Source organism: Stegodyphus dumicola, chromosome X2, assembly GCF_044657685.1.
Source record: "Stegodyphus dumicola isolate Sdum_Otavi_A_Nest chromosome X2, ASM4465768v1".
NCBI classification, from domain to species: Eukaryota; Metazoa; Arthropoda; class Arachnida; order Araneae; family Eresidae; genus Stegodyphus; species Stegodyphus dumicola.
Window position 1 is genome coordinate 196,655,906 of NC_140781.1, and position 22,300 is coordinate 196,678,205.

A 22,300-nucleotide genomic window follows, 5' to 3' on the forward strand; every position below is an offset into this window, starting at 1 on the left:
ACAGAAGGCGAGTTTCGCCAAATAATGGAAGCCACAAAAAGATATATTGTCAACAAAGCTAAAAATCGTGCTGCCATCTCGTGGCACAAATCTGATTAACTCGAGATTATGTTGAAGTTAAGATAGAATAATATTAATCACATTCACGCCAAAAACAGAAAAATCAGCTTACACACAACCGCTGGTTTAAAGAATAAAACTTAGTTTCGATAATCGATAATTTTTACAAAGCTATAAAATAATTTCTCAGCCGTGGAGGTGGGGAAGTATTAATACAATGCAGTTTTCTGAGGTGAAAGAAATGCAAAATTGATAGATTTTAGTTGCGTCAATGTGCACAAAATAGCACAAACCACAAATTGCGAATCAGCATGTATAAAATAAAAATAAAAAATAATAATAAAAAAAGCGGAATCCTGTCACATGAACGGAGGCAAATACATAAAATAATACATACACATATATGTAAATTAAAATAAATAAAATTTTAAATTATATAATAAACAGCAAGTTCTAATACATCGGAAGTTAAATCACATGCTGAAAGCTGCGCTGTGGTAATAATTTAACATTAAGTTAAAACTAAAATCAAATTCAAATATGATATTCATACGCAGCAAAAGAGAAGCAAAACTAAATTCGTACAAAAAGGGATAAACCAGCGTGTCTCAAACAGTGATCCCTCAAAGCCTGCTTTTATGGTTCCCCTAAATAATCAAAACAATTACACAGACAAAAAAAATTAATTAAATTCAAATTAACTGCATCTTCTACACTACAGTTGAAAATCTCGAGAGTTTGAAAATTACACATGGCAATCGTCCATCATTTTTTCTCCAAGGCCGACATTTTAATATCGGTTACCCTATCTCCGGACTAGTGTTAGCAACAAGGATGAATTTGAAGTAATGTATGGTGCTTTTTACTAGCATGTATCCAAATATAGCACAGTTATGCAAGAATTGGCGGGCTTATCCATCTCATTAACGTGAGCACAAACATCTGTTTAATTTATAATTCATAAAGATTTTATCCAAACTTTAATAACCTCGAACTATTAAAAATAAATATAAATTTTTTCTATTAATTTAATAACTTACTACCGGTATGAAAATAATTTTAATTAACTGTAGTTTAAAAATATAAGTAACACACTTAAAAATATAAGTAGCACACTAAAAAATATTAGTATTTACATTTTAAAAATATAAATAATACACTTAAAAAAAATGCTTTTGAAGGGGACAAGAGCGAAGGAATTCCTAGAACATACTAACTTATGAAAGTGGTCCCCACTTGGAAAAAGCTTGAGAAACGCCGGTGTAAACAATGGGCCGCACAAAACTGATATCAATGTAAATATTTTTAAAAATTAAAACTTTTTTAAAGCAAAATATCCGAATATATATATATATATATATATATATATATATATTCGGATATTTTAGCAATTAAAAAAATATTTTTAGAGAACGATAAAAGAAATTTATTATAAAGTTCTATAAAAAATTCAAATAAAATTTTACAAGCCTATTTCTTCAAACACGTGTACTCATTTAACCATCGAAATGCGATCACAAATCTGCTAATTAAAGTTGATACAAAAAAACATGCTTTTAAACGATAGCTTTTAAGTAATGGAAGTGACTGCAGTTATTTATTTATTATTAATTAAAATAACGATTATTTTATTACTTTGCTCGGAGATACTGAAGCGTGAGTAATTGAGATACATATTATTCTCCTCCACCCCTCGTTGTCGAATAATACAAGAATAATTTGCTACACAGCAGAACTCTAAATATATAGATTAATTAAGACCGTAACCTATCTGAATATTTGATAAATACGGACAGTTTTTGCGTTCAGTAGAAATATATTATTTTTCTTCAACTAAAACTGATAATATAAAACATACTTAACTATTATCGTTCCCACTAAACTAGAACTAACTTATGGAAATAAATGGAAAAGCATTATTGCTTTTCTTCTAAATAAGTTAGATTTTCTGACCACCGCAAGTCAATCAGCATCATGTAAATTCCACGCAAATTAAATGAAAAAAAAATCATGACGCTGATCTTTATCCCCTTTTATGTTATTTAAATTAATGCCAAAAATAAAATAAAAACATGTTAATTAATTGGCTTAATTTTACCTAGTTTAGAAAGAAAAATAAGCGGTATGCATTCCACTGTACTCGTGCAAGAAAACGAACCATCCCCTCTCCTGCCCTTAAATAATCAGGAAAGTATGAATCTACATTTATTTATTTACTAACAAATGCTAAGTCAATTATTAAATTATTTACATATAAAAAGTTTCATTTCTTGATATCTTTTAAGAAACCATAAATAGTTTATTATATATAGGATTACTTTACGACATTTTATTCACTCCTGTCCCAACAAATGATATTCATGAACTATATAACATTCTCATCAAAATTTCTTTATCAAGTATGTGACATGTCTAATAAGCTACATTAAACATGGCAAGAGATTCGCAGAAGACAGAAATGCAGTATCAAACGAGATAAAAGTTGGTAGACCAGATAACTGACGAAAAAAACACAAGGGAAAAAATAAATAAAACGGATCCCCTAAAAGGGCACAGACATTTTCCAAGTCCTAAGAATTACACTCGTGGTGGTGGTGGTGGTGGTGGGGGTAAACTAGCATGGCCTATCTACGAAAACTTTTCACGCGCCTCCTCCGGGTTTTTAATGCACAATAAGATTTAAATTAATCTTAATCAGACTATCCTTATCAGAAATTCAATATAGACAAATTTTAAGAAACGTATTACCTAAACATCTACGACAAAATTTATAACACGAATAAAAAATTTTTAAATTTTAGAACATAAAAAGTATTTATTTATTTATTTATTTATTTTTTTAAGAATTTAGTGGATCCGGATAAAACGCGCAAAAGGCATAATTTATGTGGAATCTTGTACATTTTAAGCCATTAAAAGAGTTGTCAAAATTTGAGGATACAAGTAATCAATATTTTAAATCCACAGCATACGTACTTCTCATTTGATTTTCCGATCTAACAGAACTACAATTTTACGACTTATACAGTACAGCGTTGCCGTAACAGAAGTCCACAATCGACCTTATCGTACAACATCCAATGCTACAACTGGACCAATGCTAACTGAATGAACGGATTGGAGTACTTGATTACGGCAAAAACACAACAGCTCTCTGCCAATGGGAAAGGATGCCTTTGTGACAATATTATCCACTCAACTAATTCTGAAATACATTTTACAGAAAGACTGCAGCTCTGTTGAGTAAGACAATTATTACTGCTATCTATAATGGCAATAATTACGACAAGATTTTTAGGATAGATAACAACTGAAATACAAATGCCATGGACGGATTAAAATCAAATAAAAATTCACAAGGTCATAAGATAGAAATAAAAATCCATACGTAAGCTAAAGAAACAATGATCTTAATTTCGAAATGTTTTTCAAAAATCTAATACTTGCTAACGAAACACAGGAGTTAAGAGAGTAAAAAATGAATTCCACGATTTAGACAATTCAAATAGAGCGTATTTTTCCACGATCACAGACAAAATCTCACAATTTGTCAGAATTTTCAATATGAAATTCAAGTTTAATGGCAAATTTCCAGTGGGATTTTACATAGGTATTAAAATCGCATAGGAATAATTAACCAGATTCTTGTTTCGAAATTACTACTAAATCACGTTTTCTGTGGAATGTGAAAACGACATTGTAAAGAAACAGAATTAGAATTAAACATGTTTGAAAAATTTGAAAGTCGTTTCTGTGTTGTTTGTTGTCGAAAGTTGTTTCTCTAAACAGAAAATTTCTAGTCTTTGATTGAAGTCTCTCTAGACTACAGAATAAATGGCCATTGAAATGACATCCCAATACTCAAACAATAGCATATCCATCATCGTATCAACAGAAAGTATTTGACTCTCGACAATAAGAATTCTTTGCAGGGAAATAGAGAGATGAGATACGAAGAGCTTTTCAAGGACGCTCATGCGTGTGGTGATAACTAAGTAGGACGGTAGACGAAATATAAAAGATTATTCGATCCAAGCCCCCCCCCCCAACACACAGAGCTAACACAGGATTGAAAAAAAAAAAAAAAAGTGCACATAATAAATATGACCTGGATTAAGATTTGAAACTTGCTTCTTAACTGAAAGAATTTACGTAAATCTCCTTTGGAAAAATTTTGAATTAAAAGAGCAATATAAAAATAAAATATGAAATGAAAAAAGGTTAAAATAAAACTTAGCATATCCTCAGAAAGGCACGTATGAAAATACACTTACAAACCGAAGCGAAGGAAATTTAAATACAAATTAAAGTTTTTTGGGGAACTTAATTAATTTAAGAAAACGAATTCATGAAGGCAGTTCGTTAAAAGGGCATTATACAACAACGTTTAAAATTAAGCATGCGATTTTCTACAAGCGTATCTCAGTAAAAGAATATCTATATTTATTACGTGCTCCGCTATTTGGCACTACAAGGAAAGGGAGGGATGCTTTCGTGGAGGACTTTTTAAGAGAAATTATCTTGTATCCATGTTACACATGGGGGAAAACCACGAAAACACCCACGCAACCAGCCCGTTCAACGGGACTCGAACCCTAGACGGAACTACCAGTGTTCAATGGCTTTAACCACTCGGCCGCTGGTGGACCAAGAAAATCTATATAAAGCATCTGAAATTACTTTTATTTTTCCTCAAAAGGATAGTCGTAAGCGTTCAGTTATCTTGAGAACTTGAACCATAACTAACATCCCAGTTAATTCTATTTCCAAAGTTCTTAGGATCAAGTTACTTTAATTAATAAAATCATACGAAGATATGAATAGAAATGTATTTTGCGGAAGTCATTTTACGGAACCGGTCTCATCCTAACACAGCATGTGCTTTGTTTTAATCCAGTCACTTAGTCTGATAGACAAAGCCAGTGCTACCTGCCAAAGGGAAAATATGCTTTCGTGAAGAAAATGCTCAGGTAATACAAGTAAAATCACGAAAACATCCCCCATTCAGCCTTTTTATCGGGAAGAACTGAATGCGGCACAAGCTACCACCTTTTTATAGACTTATCCCACTGTTATATTCCATAATGTGCCAAATAAAGCGAAAAATTCAGTTTGTTTCTCGTCTAAGAAAATCAACGACGAAATTACTAATTTTGAAAGATTTTACTCGAATATTAGTTACAGATTAATCGGAAAATGAGAATCTACAGGAATACTTTGAAAATTTTATTACGGATAACGTTACATATTTTTCGATGTTGTGTATATACAGGGAGATCAAAAAGTCACACGCATCAAACTTCCCAAAAGTGTGCAGAAATTTCATAATGGATATCAGTGGCAAATTGTTTCAGTGGATGACACCCAGTTGCACTCACAAATAAGGAGCGTATGAAAGATGGCACCTTTATCCCTTGCGAAGTACTACTTCATAAAAATTCGTTCTGCCGGTGAAAAACTCACCTCCGTCAACTTAGCCAAGCAAGACGGTATTAAAGCTAACACCACAAACTTGCAAGTGAAACTTCAAGTGATATATTACCTGTGAAAGCATACGAATATCACCCATTGAAAAGCTTGCCTTTAATTAATTGCATTTTGAAATTTCCACAATTTTCGAAAGTTTGACGTGCGGGACTTTGGGATCATCCAGTATACGTACTACTCTACCAGTGCTCCGTTATAACCAGACAATGATTTTACAACATTTTATTACAACGCTATTCTGTATCGATGATTCTAAAGTAGGATGTGATAGTTACTGATTATTATGCGTGTCCCTCGTATACTATTTACATTACATAAAACGCCCTCATTTCTTAAAGGCAATTTTCTCGTTAAGTTATACTCTTAATTTTTCATAAAGTATGTTTTTTTTACCAGAAAATTTTTTATTTTAAATAATGCACGTCTTTAACGCAAAATTTCTGAGAAATAACTGCGCAGTCCGCTTTACAACTGATTAAAAAAAGGATGTCTTTCTGTGACGAACCACAATCTTTCCCACAGCATAGCTTTTTAATAAAACAACTTTACTTTGACTCATGAGGCCTTGCACTTATTTCTAACGTCGGACTATAGTCGGCATCTATGTAGGGATTTGTCGATATGAATGATGTCTACGTTCATATGAGTGCGTACTAATGCCGACTTGCCCCGTGCTAATCCATCTACATTTTATTTCTGTGAGTGGTTATCGTATTTGGGGCCCTCGCACAATGGTTTGCCTAGGGGCCGATACAGCTGCTAAGGACGGCACTGAATTAGGTTCTATATACTCGTACATAGCGAAGATCAAGAAAAGATAATGCATCTAGATTGCTTCCGGAATAATACCAGTTTTCGGCCGTCTTACGATTTCATTAATTAGTCGAATATTTCAGCAACACTGAAAGTAAATTAAGCTAATGTTAAATTAAAAAAAAAAAAAAAAAAACACCACTTCTCAGTAATATTCCGTAAAAGAACTATTTTACACACGATAAAAATAATTAATTGGAGGGTGGCTAATTTTAAGTTTACAATATTTTCAGATTTAAAAAAAAAAAAAAAAAAAAAAAGTGCTCATGTAACAGATAATAATACGAAAGAAATAAAAAATACTTCTCGCTTCAACAATAAAGGGAACAAAAATAATAATAGAGAGAGTATTGTTTTATTCACGGCGTTTAGTAGTACCGCCAGTGAACACTGGTAGTTCGACCTGGGACCGAATCCCGGCGAATAGGCTGGCTGCATGGTAGGTTTTCGTGTTTTTCTCCATCTGTAACGTAAATATTGTATAACGAGCCAGTATCCCTTAGAAAGTCCCCATGAAGGCATCCCTCCCCATAAGCAGGTAGCCTTCAAGTTGCTTTCTTTGCCTTAAGCCATTAACGACTAACGAAGAATAATAATTTGGTAACGTAGATAGACATTACACTCCATTTGCGAGAAAGAATTACAGTTGGCTGTACTGTTCACAAAATCATACCACAATTGCCTCTCCCATGCTATGGAAACATATGAGCGGCAAGTCCGATGCAAGGAAAAAGTCACATAAAAGATCTATTTTAAATGCAAAATGATTAAAATGAGAAAGCAACAAATATTTAAATAAAGGAAACGTTTAAAAATCTAGTTTCATTGCAAGACTATAAAATAAATCTAAGTTTTTTTTATTATTTTCTTTTATTCACAATGGCAAATAAAATTACTCGTATGAAGATGGTAAAAATTTATTTAAAAAAACCGGAATTTACATTTCTACGCACGTATTACAAAGGTGAATCTCTGTAAATCAGTACAGCAAAAGTATATATTTTCTCCCAAGATGAAGTTTACAAATTTATTTCTCCTGCGTACATTGGCTTCTCGTTGATAAACACGTGATTCGATGGACTGCATTACCATCAAAACGCTTGCAATATTACACCCAAAATCTGTTAAAGAAAGAACATTTATAAATGGAGAAAACAAAAACAGACGGGACATTTTGATTGCTTTTATAAACAAATTTGTTGCAGCAGCCTCCATTGCATCTTTAATGAAAATCTGCATGCAAAGTAATAGAAATATATATATATATATATATGGCAGAAAAAAAAATCCTACCTACTCAGAAAATCACTGTAATAACAATGATACTTCTATACTATTCTGAAGCGCTTGTAACTTCTCTTCTCTTAAAAAAAAAAAAAAAAAAAAAAAAAAAAAAGTTCAGCAAAAGAGGCCTACCTCTCTTAGAGAGCCTGGTTTGATGACTGAGATTCACATTCATTCCAGTTGCAAAGCTTACCACACCCTTGAAATACGGCAGATCATAATTCTTTAAAATGGCAATGAAACAGAGGCAGGATAATTAGGCTAATCAATCTATGGAGATTTTTTTTTAACCGGGCCGGAAATTGTGCCACATATTTAGTGTTATTACCACAAGTATGCCACACATTTAGTGTTTTCCGTGCTCTTCAAGTTTGCTCCTCCAAACTAGCCCTTGATGAAGAACTAAAGTATTTAAAAGCAATAGCTATTGACAGGGGCTTTCCACCCAACATTATTAATCAAGCAGTTAAAAAATTCTCATCTCAACACACTAAAAGGCACACTCTTGTTTTAGGAGATTATAAAAATTCTGTTGTCATTCCCTTCTTTCCATCAATTAGCTATAAAGTTGCACATATTTTGCAGAAATTTAACTTTCGGGTTGTTTATTCTACCATCAATAAAATTCCGAGTTCCATACTCAAGGACCCCATTCCGGATATGAATTCCTGGGGTATTTATAGGATTCCTTGCCAGTGTGGTTTAATTTACATTGGCCAAACTAAGAGAGCCTTAAAATTTCGCGTCAAGGAACATGAGGCATATGTTAGAAAAAAGGAAACACAGAAGTCTTCTGTTGCTCAACATTGTTGGTCCGAAAAAAACACTTTCAGTTTTTCTGCTGCCAAAATTATACAAAAAACATCTTCCATTGGAGAACTGGATTTTCTAGAGGCATTTCACATTCATAAAAATCTTTCTGTTCTAGTTAACGATCCTAATTCCAATCCAAATTTGCCTTCGGCCTTTAAAAAAATTATGTTTTAGTTCTGGTTTCACCAACAGATGGCGCCACTTGCTTATTCTTGTCCAGGCTTTTTTAACTTATCTAATCATTATTTCCTATCTTGTTCATTTGCGGTTTTGAAGCTGAAGATGGTGGTTGGGTAAAACCATCGAAACTAGTCCTGTGAAAATTTTGTAGATATAACGCTGATTTTTGTTGTTTGACTTCTGAATTAGTATTTATTCGGCGTGTTATTGTGTCTTAACATTTAGTGTTATTACTACGCTAAGCAAATCTTTCTATAATCGTGTAAACATTCATAAATTAAAGGGTTGAAAACTTCCTAAACTATTTAAACCACAGATTCGTTTTATTTATTTTTTTATACGCTATTTCAGGCAGAATTTGTCAGTATCAATTGCTAGTTTTTGACCAATCAAGTTTTATAGGCCTTTTTTCAAAAAAGGAGACCAGCAAATATAAAGGACCAATTGAGGATTTGTACCAGCAAATATAAAGGAATAAGGGCATATATGAGTAAGGAAACGTAGATAACAGCCACTTGTCATAGCTGATACTGTGCTTAACCTTACTCGAATTACAGAGAAACCAAACTATTGCATAAAGTAGGAAATAACTGCCGCGAAGCCATTCAAGATCTACCGTTGTTATGAGGACTAAGCGGGAGGACTTTTATTTCTAGGAATAACGTAATCGATAAATGACACAAAAAAGAAAGGGGGGAAAAGAAAAAAAAATTGAAGGAATTCAGATTTAAAATTACGCCAAAAAAAGTTCAGTTCAAGAGCAATATCGCAAAATAATTTTAAAACGAGCATATCTTTAGAATTTCCGATACACAGTCTCACGCGCTGGAGATAAAAATGTTTTTTCTGTACAACGTTGCCATTGCTCGCTTTGAAATACTTGACTTAGTTAATCAAAAATTCGTTAAAGTTTTACAAAATATGAAATCGATAATAAAACAAATTCCAAATTTAAAATTTGGGCTTTCAGATGCCCAAATTTCAGATTCGTAGTAAGATTACGTCATTCAAAATTGGATGGCTTTAGGTACCGTTGTGTTATCACAATGCGAGAAACATACATACATTTATGCAGATTTTTCATTATTTAATTTCTTCAAATATAATACAGGGCGATAATATTTGGTGGCAACAGTTTGAAAAGTGAAACGGGCATTCAGAATGATTCGACGCAAAATTGCAAAACGAAAACAATAGTCCCTCAGGGACAAAGTCTCTCTGAACTAAAAAAAACATTATATTTAAAGATATAATTGGTCAAGCTTCACATTTTTAAAATTGTACCTTTTTAAAATTGTACGAATTTTGAATTAAAATCTGGACATTTTCAAAAATTAGGTAAAGAGTATTTCATAACATTAAGACTTCCGGATCACTGAGTGTAAGCTTCAGATAAATACACTTATCGTTCTTGTGGATGTATACTTCCTCAAGTTTACTCCAAACCCCAGATTTGGAACATCATCAATTTTCTCAAAAAGTCAAATTTGTGAAAATGGTGATTTGAATAACAGCCATACAGGAAATACACTGACACATTTTCTTCCATAACGCCAAATACAGTAATTACTCATTTGTTTCTCTTTGAAAAGATGGGTTGCCGAAATGTTGTAATATTAAACAGCGAACGAATAACCTGGTTACATTGCGCTCAAATATATGAATACCTGCTATTATTCCAGTAATAAGAATTGATTTCCCCTGAATACTTTTATGGTTTCCTTATTATTTCGAAGAAGCCATCAGACTTTTCGCAATCATATCGGTATGTACCAACACGGATATCCTATTCACGTTAGAAATGGCAGGATTTATAGAGGGACACTCATGCGGCGAATATCAAAACATAAAGAATCTTCATTTACATGAACAATGACGAACTGAATTAAAACACGATGCATTTACAAATAAGGAGCTTCACAAGTCGAATAAGAGTACAGCTAAACACTTAAATGAGTTTATTATTACCAAACTAAACGGGATCACGGTAAAAGGAATAAAGTTATCAAAGGCACTTCCCGTTTACCAAAAAATACACTTTATTAACAAATTACATCATACAAATAAGTAAGAAATAAGCAATAAATGTAAAAGACTACTATGAATAATTATTGTGATAAACCAATATGTATCGTATAAAACAGCAGTTTCCTTTTTTCTTTTCTTTCTCCTCTCCTACCTGCCCCCAAAATACACACACTGATACACGAATAAAAATAGAATGCTATTTGATTGCTAATAAACTATTTGATTTATGTGTTCCGTTTACGAAGTACTTTTCACGGATATGCACATCTGCAGAAATTTCAAAAGCACGAATAATCTCTATTTTGCTTTGTAGAAAAAAATTAAAAATGCATCAAGAGAAAGAATGATGATTAAAAATTATACAAAATCTTAGAAACATTAGCGATTCCCCCCCCCTTCCTCTGAAAAGAGAGATTGTGCTTGAGTTGTCTGTATTGACCTCGCGTCTGCTGGAGACTTTTTTTTTTAAAACATTAAATGCAAAATTTGTCGATATTTGAATATTTAAAATTTAACAGAAAGAAAACAGCGATTTAATAACTGTGATGAAGAAAGTCGAAAAATTCAAAATTTTCATGACATTTTCTGTTTTATAATCGCTTGAAACAACCATGGATTTCGCTCACAAGTGGCCGAGCTGATAAAATCAATGAATAGTGTCTTATGTTCGACTGTTCGTGGTAAAACTAACGGCTTGCTTGGTGTTTTTTCCCATGTAAGAGAAGCACAGGATCGAAACACCAGAAAAAGTCCTCCATTACCTATAAAAGTAAATTGGTGCCACCATTTGCATTGCGCATTGTGAATGAGTATGCTGAGTTTTAATACAAAAGTATGAAGTCAGTGCTTCTCAACTTTTTTTTTGCCCATGCATCTTTTTCAACATTTCCCCCCCCTCGATTCCCGAACTACAAAAATACATATAAATTTAGATTTTAATTATAAATTAAACAAGAAAAAGTATAGATAATGTTGATAATACCAAAACTTCAACAAAATTAGTTTCCTTTTAGATGTATATATAAACTAAAAGAAACTTAATAGGTAAATAAAAGGCTGACCGCATTCCCCACTTACACTAGGAGATTCCCCTCTAGTTGAGAACCCCCAGTGTTAAGTATTATACAAAATATGCCACGCTTAAGTTTCAATGATTTCTGTTTAAAGATTTATTTATTAAATTACGGTAAAACACACTACGGTTTTATCTGATAAAAGGGAGGGATAGCTTTGAAGAGGAACTTTCTAAGAGTATCTGGCTCATATTTATGTTACACATGCGGAAAACCGCATGTGTGACATGACAACGGCCATCCAGTTCGCCGGGATTTGAACACGACTCGAACTCCCAGAATTTCACAGGTCTACCAATGGTGGTCCCCCCCCCCTTTTGAAGAAAATCAGAAAAAGGAATCACGTACGAAAATAGATTTCATCAAAGCAAAATAAAAAATACAAGAAACGAAAATAACTCATTTTAAAATAAATCATGAATTTTGAAGAAATTATAGAAGATCGAATGGATGAAATCTAGTACCAGTCGCATTTTTCAGTAATTATCAGCAAGTCTATATGAAATGTTCACTGCCGAAATTAAATATCAATTAATATTAATGTTAATTAGAGCAACTGAATAACAATTGCTGTCATTTTTAATGTAATTAGGAAAACACATATTGAGTAGAAATTCTGAAATAAAATGCAGCAGCAATTTAAGAAATGGAATGCTAGTCATAATAATTATTGCTCAGTACATCCACAGATAATTTTTGTAAAATTAAACTCCATTATTACCAGTCTAATAAAATCACCAAGGAAGTAAAAAAAAAAAAAGAGATTCAAAGAACAAATAAGCAGGCTTCATCGCCTGCTTATTTGCGCTTATTTTTCACAATGATCATCAAATCAAAGTACATACAGACAGCAATTTTAAGTTTACTATTGTAATATTTTCCACTTTAACGTTGCGGGAAATCGCAAGATTTCACTTGGCCGTCACTAGATGGCGCCAGTGGACTTTTCCTCACTACCGAAAAATAGGTCACAGGTGAGAAAGAGAAGCGGCTAGTAAGCAAGTGAATTTAATGTAACAAGCCAAACAACAACTGTGCACGAAAGTAGTAAGTGATGCATAAAACATTGTTCGCAGTTTGTAAGGGGCTTTCATCGTAGGGAGAAAGCACTTTTGCCGTGAAGGGGGAAGGGGCGAACATTTTTGGACATGTAATAAAACAAAAATACGTATGCAAAGTAATATCACTTAATCAAAAAACCCTGCTTCAAAATAGTTATAAAAATTTAAGTAATAAGGTTATCAGATTTATGCGGGCACTTCTGAAACATTTTTCCTCGATTCCCGAAGATATGCAATCCATGCTCCATTTTCCCTTTCATATGTTTTCTCAGAATAAAACGGTTCAAATTGACTCTCCAATATTTTGCTTTACAAATCCTTACAGAACGAAACCGTTCAATAGTATGGCAACAGTTTGTCAGTCGAATTTCTCTGGGCTATGAAAAATGTTCCAGCTGAACAAATGCCTTAGCAATTGTTCTAATTAAACATTTTTCTCATTGTTAATTAGAACAACTGCTAGGTCAATTATTTAATTAACAGATAATCTTATGATTAATCACTATAAAAACGTTCTAATTAAACAATAGTTCGTCCACAGTTCTCAAATTTTCTATCATGCGCTTAATTCACTTTTCTCAATATTTCTTGAAAAAAAAAAAAAAAAAAAAATGTACGCCAAAGATAATATAATTAATTTTTAACACAGAACATTTTTAGGCCATAATTTACCGCTCATTTGCGTAAACTGAGAGAAGGCACAAAATTAAGCCTTAAAATTGCTCTGGTGCGAAGATTATTTTTTCAGGTTTTTTTTTTTTTTTTTTTTCCCCTTTTCTTTTCTTTTTTTTCAGTGTAGCGTATAAAGCACTGAATTATTTCCAGCGGTAAAAACGTTAAATATTCGGAATACATCCCGCAGTTACTATTTTTGCAACAAAGCTTTATAACAAATATAAAATGATACATACACTAATGATGTCGATGTAACCAAGAGAAAATTACACACTTAACAACAACTCACTTTTTAATAGCTTCCGAATTAAAAAATTACAAACTCTATCGGGGAGGGAGAAGAACATTTTTCTTCCCCCCCCCTTTACGAACCTTTTTCCCTAAAGACAAATCTTAATTTTAAGCAAATCTAAGTCGCGGACATGTTTGTTCCACCGTAATCGTCGACAATATTCTGCTGCCTCAGTGGACAGTTGAGTGAAAACGTAAAAGAAAAATTAGCTAACAAGGTTGGAGACACTCTGTTGAATAAATGTTACGACTCCTAGTGTTTCAAAACTAGTAACAGAAACACTTAGCATTTTGAAGATCACATGTCATATAGTATGAAAAGCACGGCACGAAATGGCCTCCAACACTATTTACTCAACCATAGAATGCGTTTTCGCCAGTACATGGCAACTGCCTCTCTTAACAACATATTGTCATACATTTTGCATTTAGTAAAAACAAACAATCATCTCAAAACAGGACGAAGGAGAACCTCTATTAATAAAAACACATCTTTCGAGCATCACACCATGAAAAAAAAAAAAAAAGTTTTCGGTCTGGAGCATAATAATAATTTTACAGCACATATAATTTTTTATTTTAAATTCATTGTATAAATTTGTTATACAAGTTAAAGCGCAACAGCGACAGCATTGCTACAAATTAAAGTTGAGTACGCACTCAGGAAACTATAAAATATAAGACCAGGAATAACTGGAGCGCAAGAATAAGAAAAATTAATTTCACCATGAATTACCTCCCCCTCCACGAGCTGCGCACACTGGCTTAGTATTTTCTGTGAAAGTAGCGTCTCTGTCTTTACAACAACACAGATACAGTTCCTACGGCCAGAAATTCTTCCGGCCATTCTTACGGCCTGTGCTGTCTCAGACGGTCGTGGCTTAGGCCATCCGAATAGGCTATTGCGATGGCCATTAACACGGTGTCTATAGTTTGCTGCCCCTCTAGTGGTTTTCGAGACCCGAGGTTTGGCGAGCACACGGTGGCCCAGTTCAGTCTTGGGGGTTGAAAGAGTTTTTTTAAAAATCTGCTTTGCGGGACTGAGGCCCTCATGGCGTAGCTAGCGAATGTTCTTAAACCCTCTTTTGAGGTTTTTCTATGGACATTAACCAGCCCTCCAGCCTAATACGGAGGATGTTCACGGGATGTGATCCCGTGAAGGTTTCTTATTTGCATCTAGTTGCAGAAAAGGTTATATATGTATGACTTCACCAAGAATTAGTTAATGGGGGGGGGAGCAAGCTTACAGTAATATTGTGCCAAAGTAATGTTGCCAGATCACTCAGCATGCAGCCCAAGCCCACCAAATTGTTATTATAAAAAAACCATTGAAATATATTAACTCGACTGGGTATTATCATTCTTCGAACAAACTAAACAACTACTGTATTCTTTGCTCATTATTAGTATTTTAACATAAACAGGAACTGATATAAAAATTATGCTTTGCAAAAGTTGAGTTCTGCAATTTTACTATAAGGTCCAATGTTATCAAAAGCGCAACAATGTAAAGAGAAAAGAAACTAAATAATTTAAACATGCAACACATTTATAAAATTTCTAGATGAGCAATCCTTTATTATAAATGGACAACTCAGTAAATTTAAAAATGATTAACAAGACCCTGCGTTATAAATAAATTAATGACTTTTACTTCCTAACGTTTCGCGTCTCCATAGTTAAGTGTTCAGAGAACGAGGTTTGAATTTAGTCACCTTAAGCTTCATATAGTCTTTCGAATCAATGCACAGGCGTCAAATAATTTCTTAGTGGACCGAAAGTAGCTTGCATTTTAGAGAAAATTTGTTGATATGTATAAACTTGATCCAAAAGCAGAGGAAATGCAAATTTCCTCAAACCAGAAAAACTACACTTGTTTACTTAGAGCCTAAATCTTTATTTCTGCAAAGTCTCGAGTTTTACAGGTTCAGAACCTTTCATCACCTTATCTTCAATGCGTAAAAAATTTAATTTTGAAGATATGTAAAACAAAGAACATCCGTGAAAGTAACATACATTTATCTTTAATTCACATTTTTATGAGCTCATAATCATTATGTTTCAGTTTGTTTACTCAATGTGCCAACGAAGTAGCTACTACAACATAGTAGAAGTTTTAGTGTCAAATTCTAGCAATGGTCTATTAGCAATCTTAATCTTCCACACAGTGACAGCCAAATGACAGAAATCCTGCACGGTAAAAATCCACTGATTACTAAACAACAACTATATAAAGTACTGAATAATTTAAAAAACTCAGAATAGCAGTAGAAAGAGAATATTTTATAGTTTACGATCTGGTTCGTTGATTATGACAAATTATGAGAGGGGTGTCTACCTTAGAAAGGATACCTATGTGCACTGGGCTTCTAACGGAAACTCGCTCGTATACACATTAAACACTAGGAAAACAAAGAAAATTCCATGACATCAGACCATTCGTCGGAAACTACACTCCGGGTGAAGGGCCAATATTCAGTGGTCTCATCCACTCACTCGGCAATACAAGAGAGGTATTTATCCTCTAATAAGAGCATATAATACTTTTGATAGCACATAAAAGGAATTTTAACTCTTTTTTTTTTTCCAATTATTTTAATAGATTCAGAGCGACTCTTAACAGCAATAAAGGAATTTTTTAATTCCTATATTAAAATATCTTTTCAGTAAGCAGTAAAAACAGAAATCGGTAATTTTAACTGCAAAAAAGAGCACTAGTATTTAATACATCTTAAGAAATAGAAACACCAAAAATGTTTACTGTGCAGAATTAATTCGTGTTTAAGATATACCAAATGGAAACCGAAAATCGCCTCAGGGCTTCTCTCTCAAAATGCGTAGTTGCAAAAGATCTAACGGTGATAATAAAATGCAAAGTAAAACAATTGGTAATTACTAATGTCGCGAACGCCCATGCATTGGACAGCAGCAGATAACAGAAGCCCGCAGTGTAGGGGGCGAACCGGCCCACTAAGTCAGTTCAATCGCCTTCAAGCCAGGTCACCTTGGAAATCTGGTTTACAGAAGAAGCAAGCTAGAGGATTATTATTTCTCAGCAACACAGCAGACTGTGAAATTAATCTAATATAAAATGAATAGAACGTTAAAAATCTGTAGAAAATACTAAAAATCTGAGTTCAACTATCTTCCGATTTTACATCTGTTGCAACGTTGTATGCGAACACATGCATACGTATAGCTATTTAAATTATTTTGAAAGGAAGGCGAAGCGTGCAGTTTAGAAGGCACTTTCTCTCAATTACCAATAATAACTGACACAAAGAACGAAATGTCCATACAATTTTTTCCCAGCTTTTAAACAGTTAAGGAGATACAGCGTAAAAAACGATTTGAAAAATGACAATTACAGACTGCTTTTAATTAGTAAGTCAGAATCTAATGCATCTTACGGTCCATTAAAATATCGTCAACTTAAGACATTGATTGGGACATTCTTTGATTTCAATGACTGAAGAGTTAGAAGCAAGAGTTTTTTTTCGCACAATACGAGTACTAAGCAGCTTATAGCAAAGAAAAATGTATTAGTTTTTAATCAGAATCTTTAATAGATTTGGCATCTGTGCACTATTTTCTAAAGTCTAAAATGAAGCCTAAGCATAAAGGATGATCTTGAGAATACTTCCGAAACAGTGAATTAAAGGGAGATATAGAAACAGTAACGATGCAAAAGTGTTCCTAAAGTTGACTTCTACAGAGCAGTCCAGATTCTCTTATGAACGTGATTAGAGACGTTTAGCATCAAAGAACTATACGTAAAAAGCTAAACAATGACGAAAGTAGTTCCTTCTGATTTTGACTTTTTATGAATTCAGTCACCAAAATTCTCATATGCACTGTATTTATAAAGTAATGGTATGATCTGTGATTAAACTGTGGAAATGGCTTCTAAAGAAATGAAGAAAACATTGACAGTGGGAACATGGAGTAACACGCTCAGTTAGAGTCACCAAGCAAAATGATGCGAAAGCCGATGGAATAGAACAGGAAGCTCGACAGAAGGGGAAGGGAATATACTGTACAAAAGAAACAATTATTGTAATGAATAAAGAAACAGAATTTTACATCAAAAGAGAGTCACACAACAATATTCTCTAGTTTAATGTCAGCAGACAGACAATCAAAATCCTACGTTTTGAAAAGAGCACAAGAGCCGTTCTTAAGACAAAAATGTTTTTCCTAAATTATAAAACAAATTGCATCCTTTCTGCTGAATTTAAATTCGCAGTAGAATAATCGTGTAAATCGGCTCAAAAAAGTAACGCAAAATTCACTGTAGTCACTGTGTAATGGTAAGCACTAGATAAATGAAATTCTCTAGGTAGAAGCATTTGCCCGTTACCACGCATTCTACATTTCATTTTTATTTCTTGTTGTTGCAAGTAAGCCACCATGGTTGATCAACATAAGACTTTGCTATGACAACGTGCAGTGATTTGATTTCTCTCCGGGGATAACTCAGCAGCAACGATTTACAGCAAACTGTTGCCAGTATAAGGGGGCATCGCAATGAATCGAAGTAATGTGTGTATTAATGGCTTCAGAGATTTCAGGGTGGTGAATGCAGCACCCAAGCCCAGGACCACTTTCAGGAAGTCCATGACCCGCCACAACCTATAAAAGCGCATCAGTCATTGAGAAACTTATTCAAAATGACAAATGCATCACAAGAAGATAGATCATGGAGCATGAAGATATAATAAAATCTGTACCACACTAATCCAGCGACCGGGATACAAAAAAATTTGTACTCGCTGAGTTCCACAGCTCTTGACAAGATGGAGATGATGCAAATCAGGAAAAACGTGTATAATATTGTGCAGAATGCTTTCATGGAATAATCAGGTGTAATGAAATCTGGCTGATTCATTTTATTTCTAAAAGCAAAACGCAATCAAAGGAAATAAAGACTGCTGCAATGCAGTAAAAGAAGTGGATCATATATTGAATGACACTACAATGGACCAAAGCTTCTGTCTACCAAATATCATTTAGTTTTTTGATTTACAGTGGACTGCAACTTCTATCTACCAAATTTCATTACCATTAATGATTTACAGTGGACTGTAACTTTTTTACTGACCTATCTGTGTGTATTTGCGCGCTCTAAAACTGTAAATTCACAATTTTCGGTCTAGAGTGAAATTCCTTGTTTAGGCTGATAGCTACTCTGATCATTAACATACCGCCAGGGAAAGAAGAACCTCGAAATTAAAGTAGAACAATTGAAATTTGTAAACTTTAGATTGTAGTTTAACATTTCAAAGAAGATTTTACCATTAAAAAATTCAAAATATTAAAACAAAATTTTAATTATAAAGTATAAAAAAATAACCACAATCTGAACACTTGAAACAGTTTTAAACTAAACAGCTACGATAGGCTTGGTAGCTTCGAAATTCAACTCTATAAATTCAAAACACAGAAAATAAAATCTCGCGTTTTAAAAAGAGTTATTCAAGATGGCAGTGTTATACACTAAGGGTGTCTGTGTGAGAGAGAAAGAGATTTGCTATGATATTATTCCTTCATAAATTAATGCCACATGGAGATTTTTGCACTTGTTTCATAAAGAAAAGGCTTAATTATTCAAGACATGCCTGTGCACTATTTTTAAACTGGATCGCTTGAGCAAAATAGTTTTCTTGTATTTTTTGCATCTAGCAAACGTAGTAATTTTAGTTCATCTACCGTACGACAAAATGTATTTCGTTTTTGATACAAACAGCTTGAATGGAAAGCGACAAAAATATGTAGCCCGGCATAAAATGCTTTAATTCTTAGAAACCTAATAGTTAAGTGAATGCAGCCTAAGAACATCAAAATATGTCTCAAATTTAGTTCCTAATGATCGATCAACACAGGCATTTCTCGCTTTAGGCAACAGTCCTCATATGCTCTGCAATAAACGATAGATCATCCAACCTTAAAAAGCTAATAAGAACATTTACTACAGTCTAGTATAAGAAATTTTCTCTTTTGGGGAATTTAAATTATCGACAGTTTTTTTATTATTTTTAATCGTTTAATATATAAAAGCAGCCCGAGGAATTCAAAATAAAAGTACTTTGGCAATAAAAACGGATTCCCTAAAATATATTTTCCTCCTACGCAACACAAAAATAAACTTTGCTTTCAGTTTAATGTGTTAAATTTCTGCGAATTCTGTCGAAAACCATTTTTCCGAGTTATAGCTGCAGAAATATTGTTTCCTTAGAAATGTAAATCGGCAAAATTATTTCGATTCAGTTTCCGACTTTCATACCTCCACAAAAATAAAAAAAATATGACAATGTTATGGCTGCTATGGCAACAAAAACGAAAAGGGCTTTTCCCCCTTTCTTTTCCACTTTTTATTGGACACATTTGTAACGGAAAAGAAAAAGGTTTTAGGCGTCTGCAACCACTGTTAGCCTTTCCAAGTATTTTTCAAGGACAAAAGAGGCTTAATTCATTGAAAAAAACATCCAAAATCGTTTTTCCCTGTTAGTGAAAAGGGGACAGCTCTTCTCCGCCAAAATCTATAAATTCTGCTACAAAGAATTTTGGATCACGATCAGTATGTTTGCATTTGATGTGTCCATTGCATGGTAGACTCTATAGTAACTGATAAAACTTAGTTTAATAATACAAGTTAACTGACACCCTCTATTTTCGTATTTTCACAAAACAAATGTAATTATCAATGCATTCGATTTGTTGTTTTCTTGCGGCAAAGCATTGTGGGAATTTGTTTTTGGAAAGATTCTTTTATGGACTATTTCAATGAAAATTCGCCAACACTTGCATTACACATACGAGAAACCATGATAACACACATGCAACCATACCATTCCGCCACCAGAAAAAGAATTCAGTAAGAAAATACCACAGTTAGGTTACATAGGTTAATGAAAGAATATAGGCACTAAAAACATTACGTGAATAATAATTTTAGATTACTAATAAAGCTATATTCAAAAGAAACAGCAGGTCTTAGCAACTTGATAATTCTGTTATCGAGTTAAAAGAGGCGTTTCAGCATCTGAAAAAAAAAAGGGGGGGAGAATGTTTCTTTTGATCTAGACCAGGGATGGGCCAACTACGGCCCGCCGGAAGGTTCTATCCGGCCCGCGGATACAATTTTTAATTTGACGGATTGAGGCAAATTAAAAGAAATATGTATTTATATATTACATAACCAACTCCTTTTTTACTCTGTTTAAGTATTATTTTTTCCTTCCTTTTTTCCGAAGGACTGATGACCTTTTTACTATTTTTGTTCTAAAAAACATAAATCGACAGAAATAGCAAGCACAGACAGCTTTCAATCGGTAAAGTGAATTTTTTTGTGAATTTCAGGAAGGGCTTTTAGCTTTTAAAGTGCCTATAACAAATATATGTAATATTACGACCGATGGAGAACCAAATATGACAGGAAAAAAATCTGGATTTCTTGGATTCTTTAATCAAAACTATCACGGATACAAGATGTTTTTTTACATTGTGTCAAGATGCTCTGTGTAAATCTGCATTGAATATGAAACCCGTGCTTGATGCAATCGTGAAGCTTGTAAATACTATTCGATCTCGTGGGCTTACTCACAGGCAATTTCGAGATTTTCTTCAGTCCGCGCAATCTGAATACTCTGGTGTACTGTATTACGCGAAAGTAAGGTGGCTTAGTGCAGGATATGTTCTTGAGCGAGTTTGACAGCTGAAAGACGTCATTGTGTCGTACATCCATGTGAAACAAGTGCTGTGCAGAGTGCACAATGTGTTAAGATACAGAATGGCTTTCGAACTTTGCATTTTCACAGATCTTCTTTGTCATATGAGCAACTTGATTGTCAAGATTCAAGTGAAAAATCAATTTATCGACGATATCTCGGCCCATCTCAAAACTTTTAAATTAAAACTTAATTTGTTTGGAGGGCAGCTAGTCAAGAACAACTAATCGCATTTCCCAAGGTTAAATTCAGTACCCTAAGTAAATGAAGAGAAGCTTATGAATTATGAAGATGACTTGAAACAAACTGCATTTTGAGTTCGAACTCAGATTTCAGTGCCATTCAAACAGAATTGGATATTTTTACCATGCCTCTCAACGTAAATTGTGAAGCAGTCGGGTCAGATTTACAGCTTGAATTAATTAAGTTGCAATCTAACAATCATCTCAAGCAGTTGTTTCCAAATATGCCAAAGTTAGAGTTTTACAAATCATTATCGAAAGTAAATTTCCCAAATTTAATACCTCACGCCCAGAAAATGAGTGCTTTTTGCTTCATCTTATATATGTGAGCAAGTGCTCTTAACTATGAACCTTAGAAAGAATTATTTCAGAAGTAGACTGACAGATGAGCATTTAATTTCGTTCCTTAGAATTAGTACATCTCACTTCGAACCTCAATATAAGGAAGTTCTATAAATGAAATCGCAATTTCATTCATCTCATTAACACATTTAAATTATAATACTTGTCTATTGTTTTTAAAATTTTTGAAAAATTTATCTTGGCTCGCCAAACTTTTTTTTTTT

At 33.4% G+C, this 22,300-nt stretch overlaps 2 protein-coding genes across 2 annotated transcripts in view; both read right to left on the bottom strand.

Moving 5' to 3' along the window:
* The window catches only part of RhoGEF3 (Rho guanine nucleotide exchange factor 3), a 200,522-nt gene that overhangs the window by 141,613 nt on the left and 36,609 nt on the right, over positions 1 to 22,300 (bottom strand). The gene's annotated exons all lie outside the window — the stretch shown is intronic.
* Positions 7,268 to 22,300, bottom strand: part of LOC146993004 (uncharacterized) — a 210,551-nt gene continuing 195,518 nt past the window's right edge. Inside the window, exon 4 of the mRNA XM_085810132.1 lies at positions 7,268 to 7,481. Coding sequence (XP_085666258.1) covers positions 7,452 to 7,481 — 30 coding nt within the window. The 3' untranslated portion in view covers positions 7,268 to 7,451. The remainder of the gene's footprint in view (positions 7,482 to 22,300) is intronic.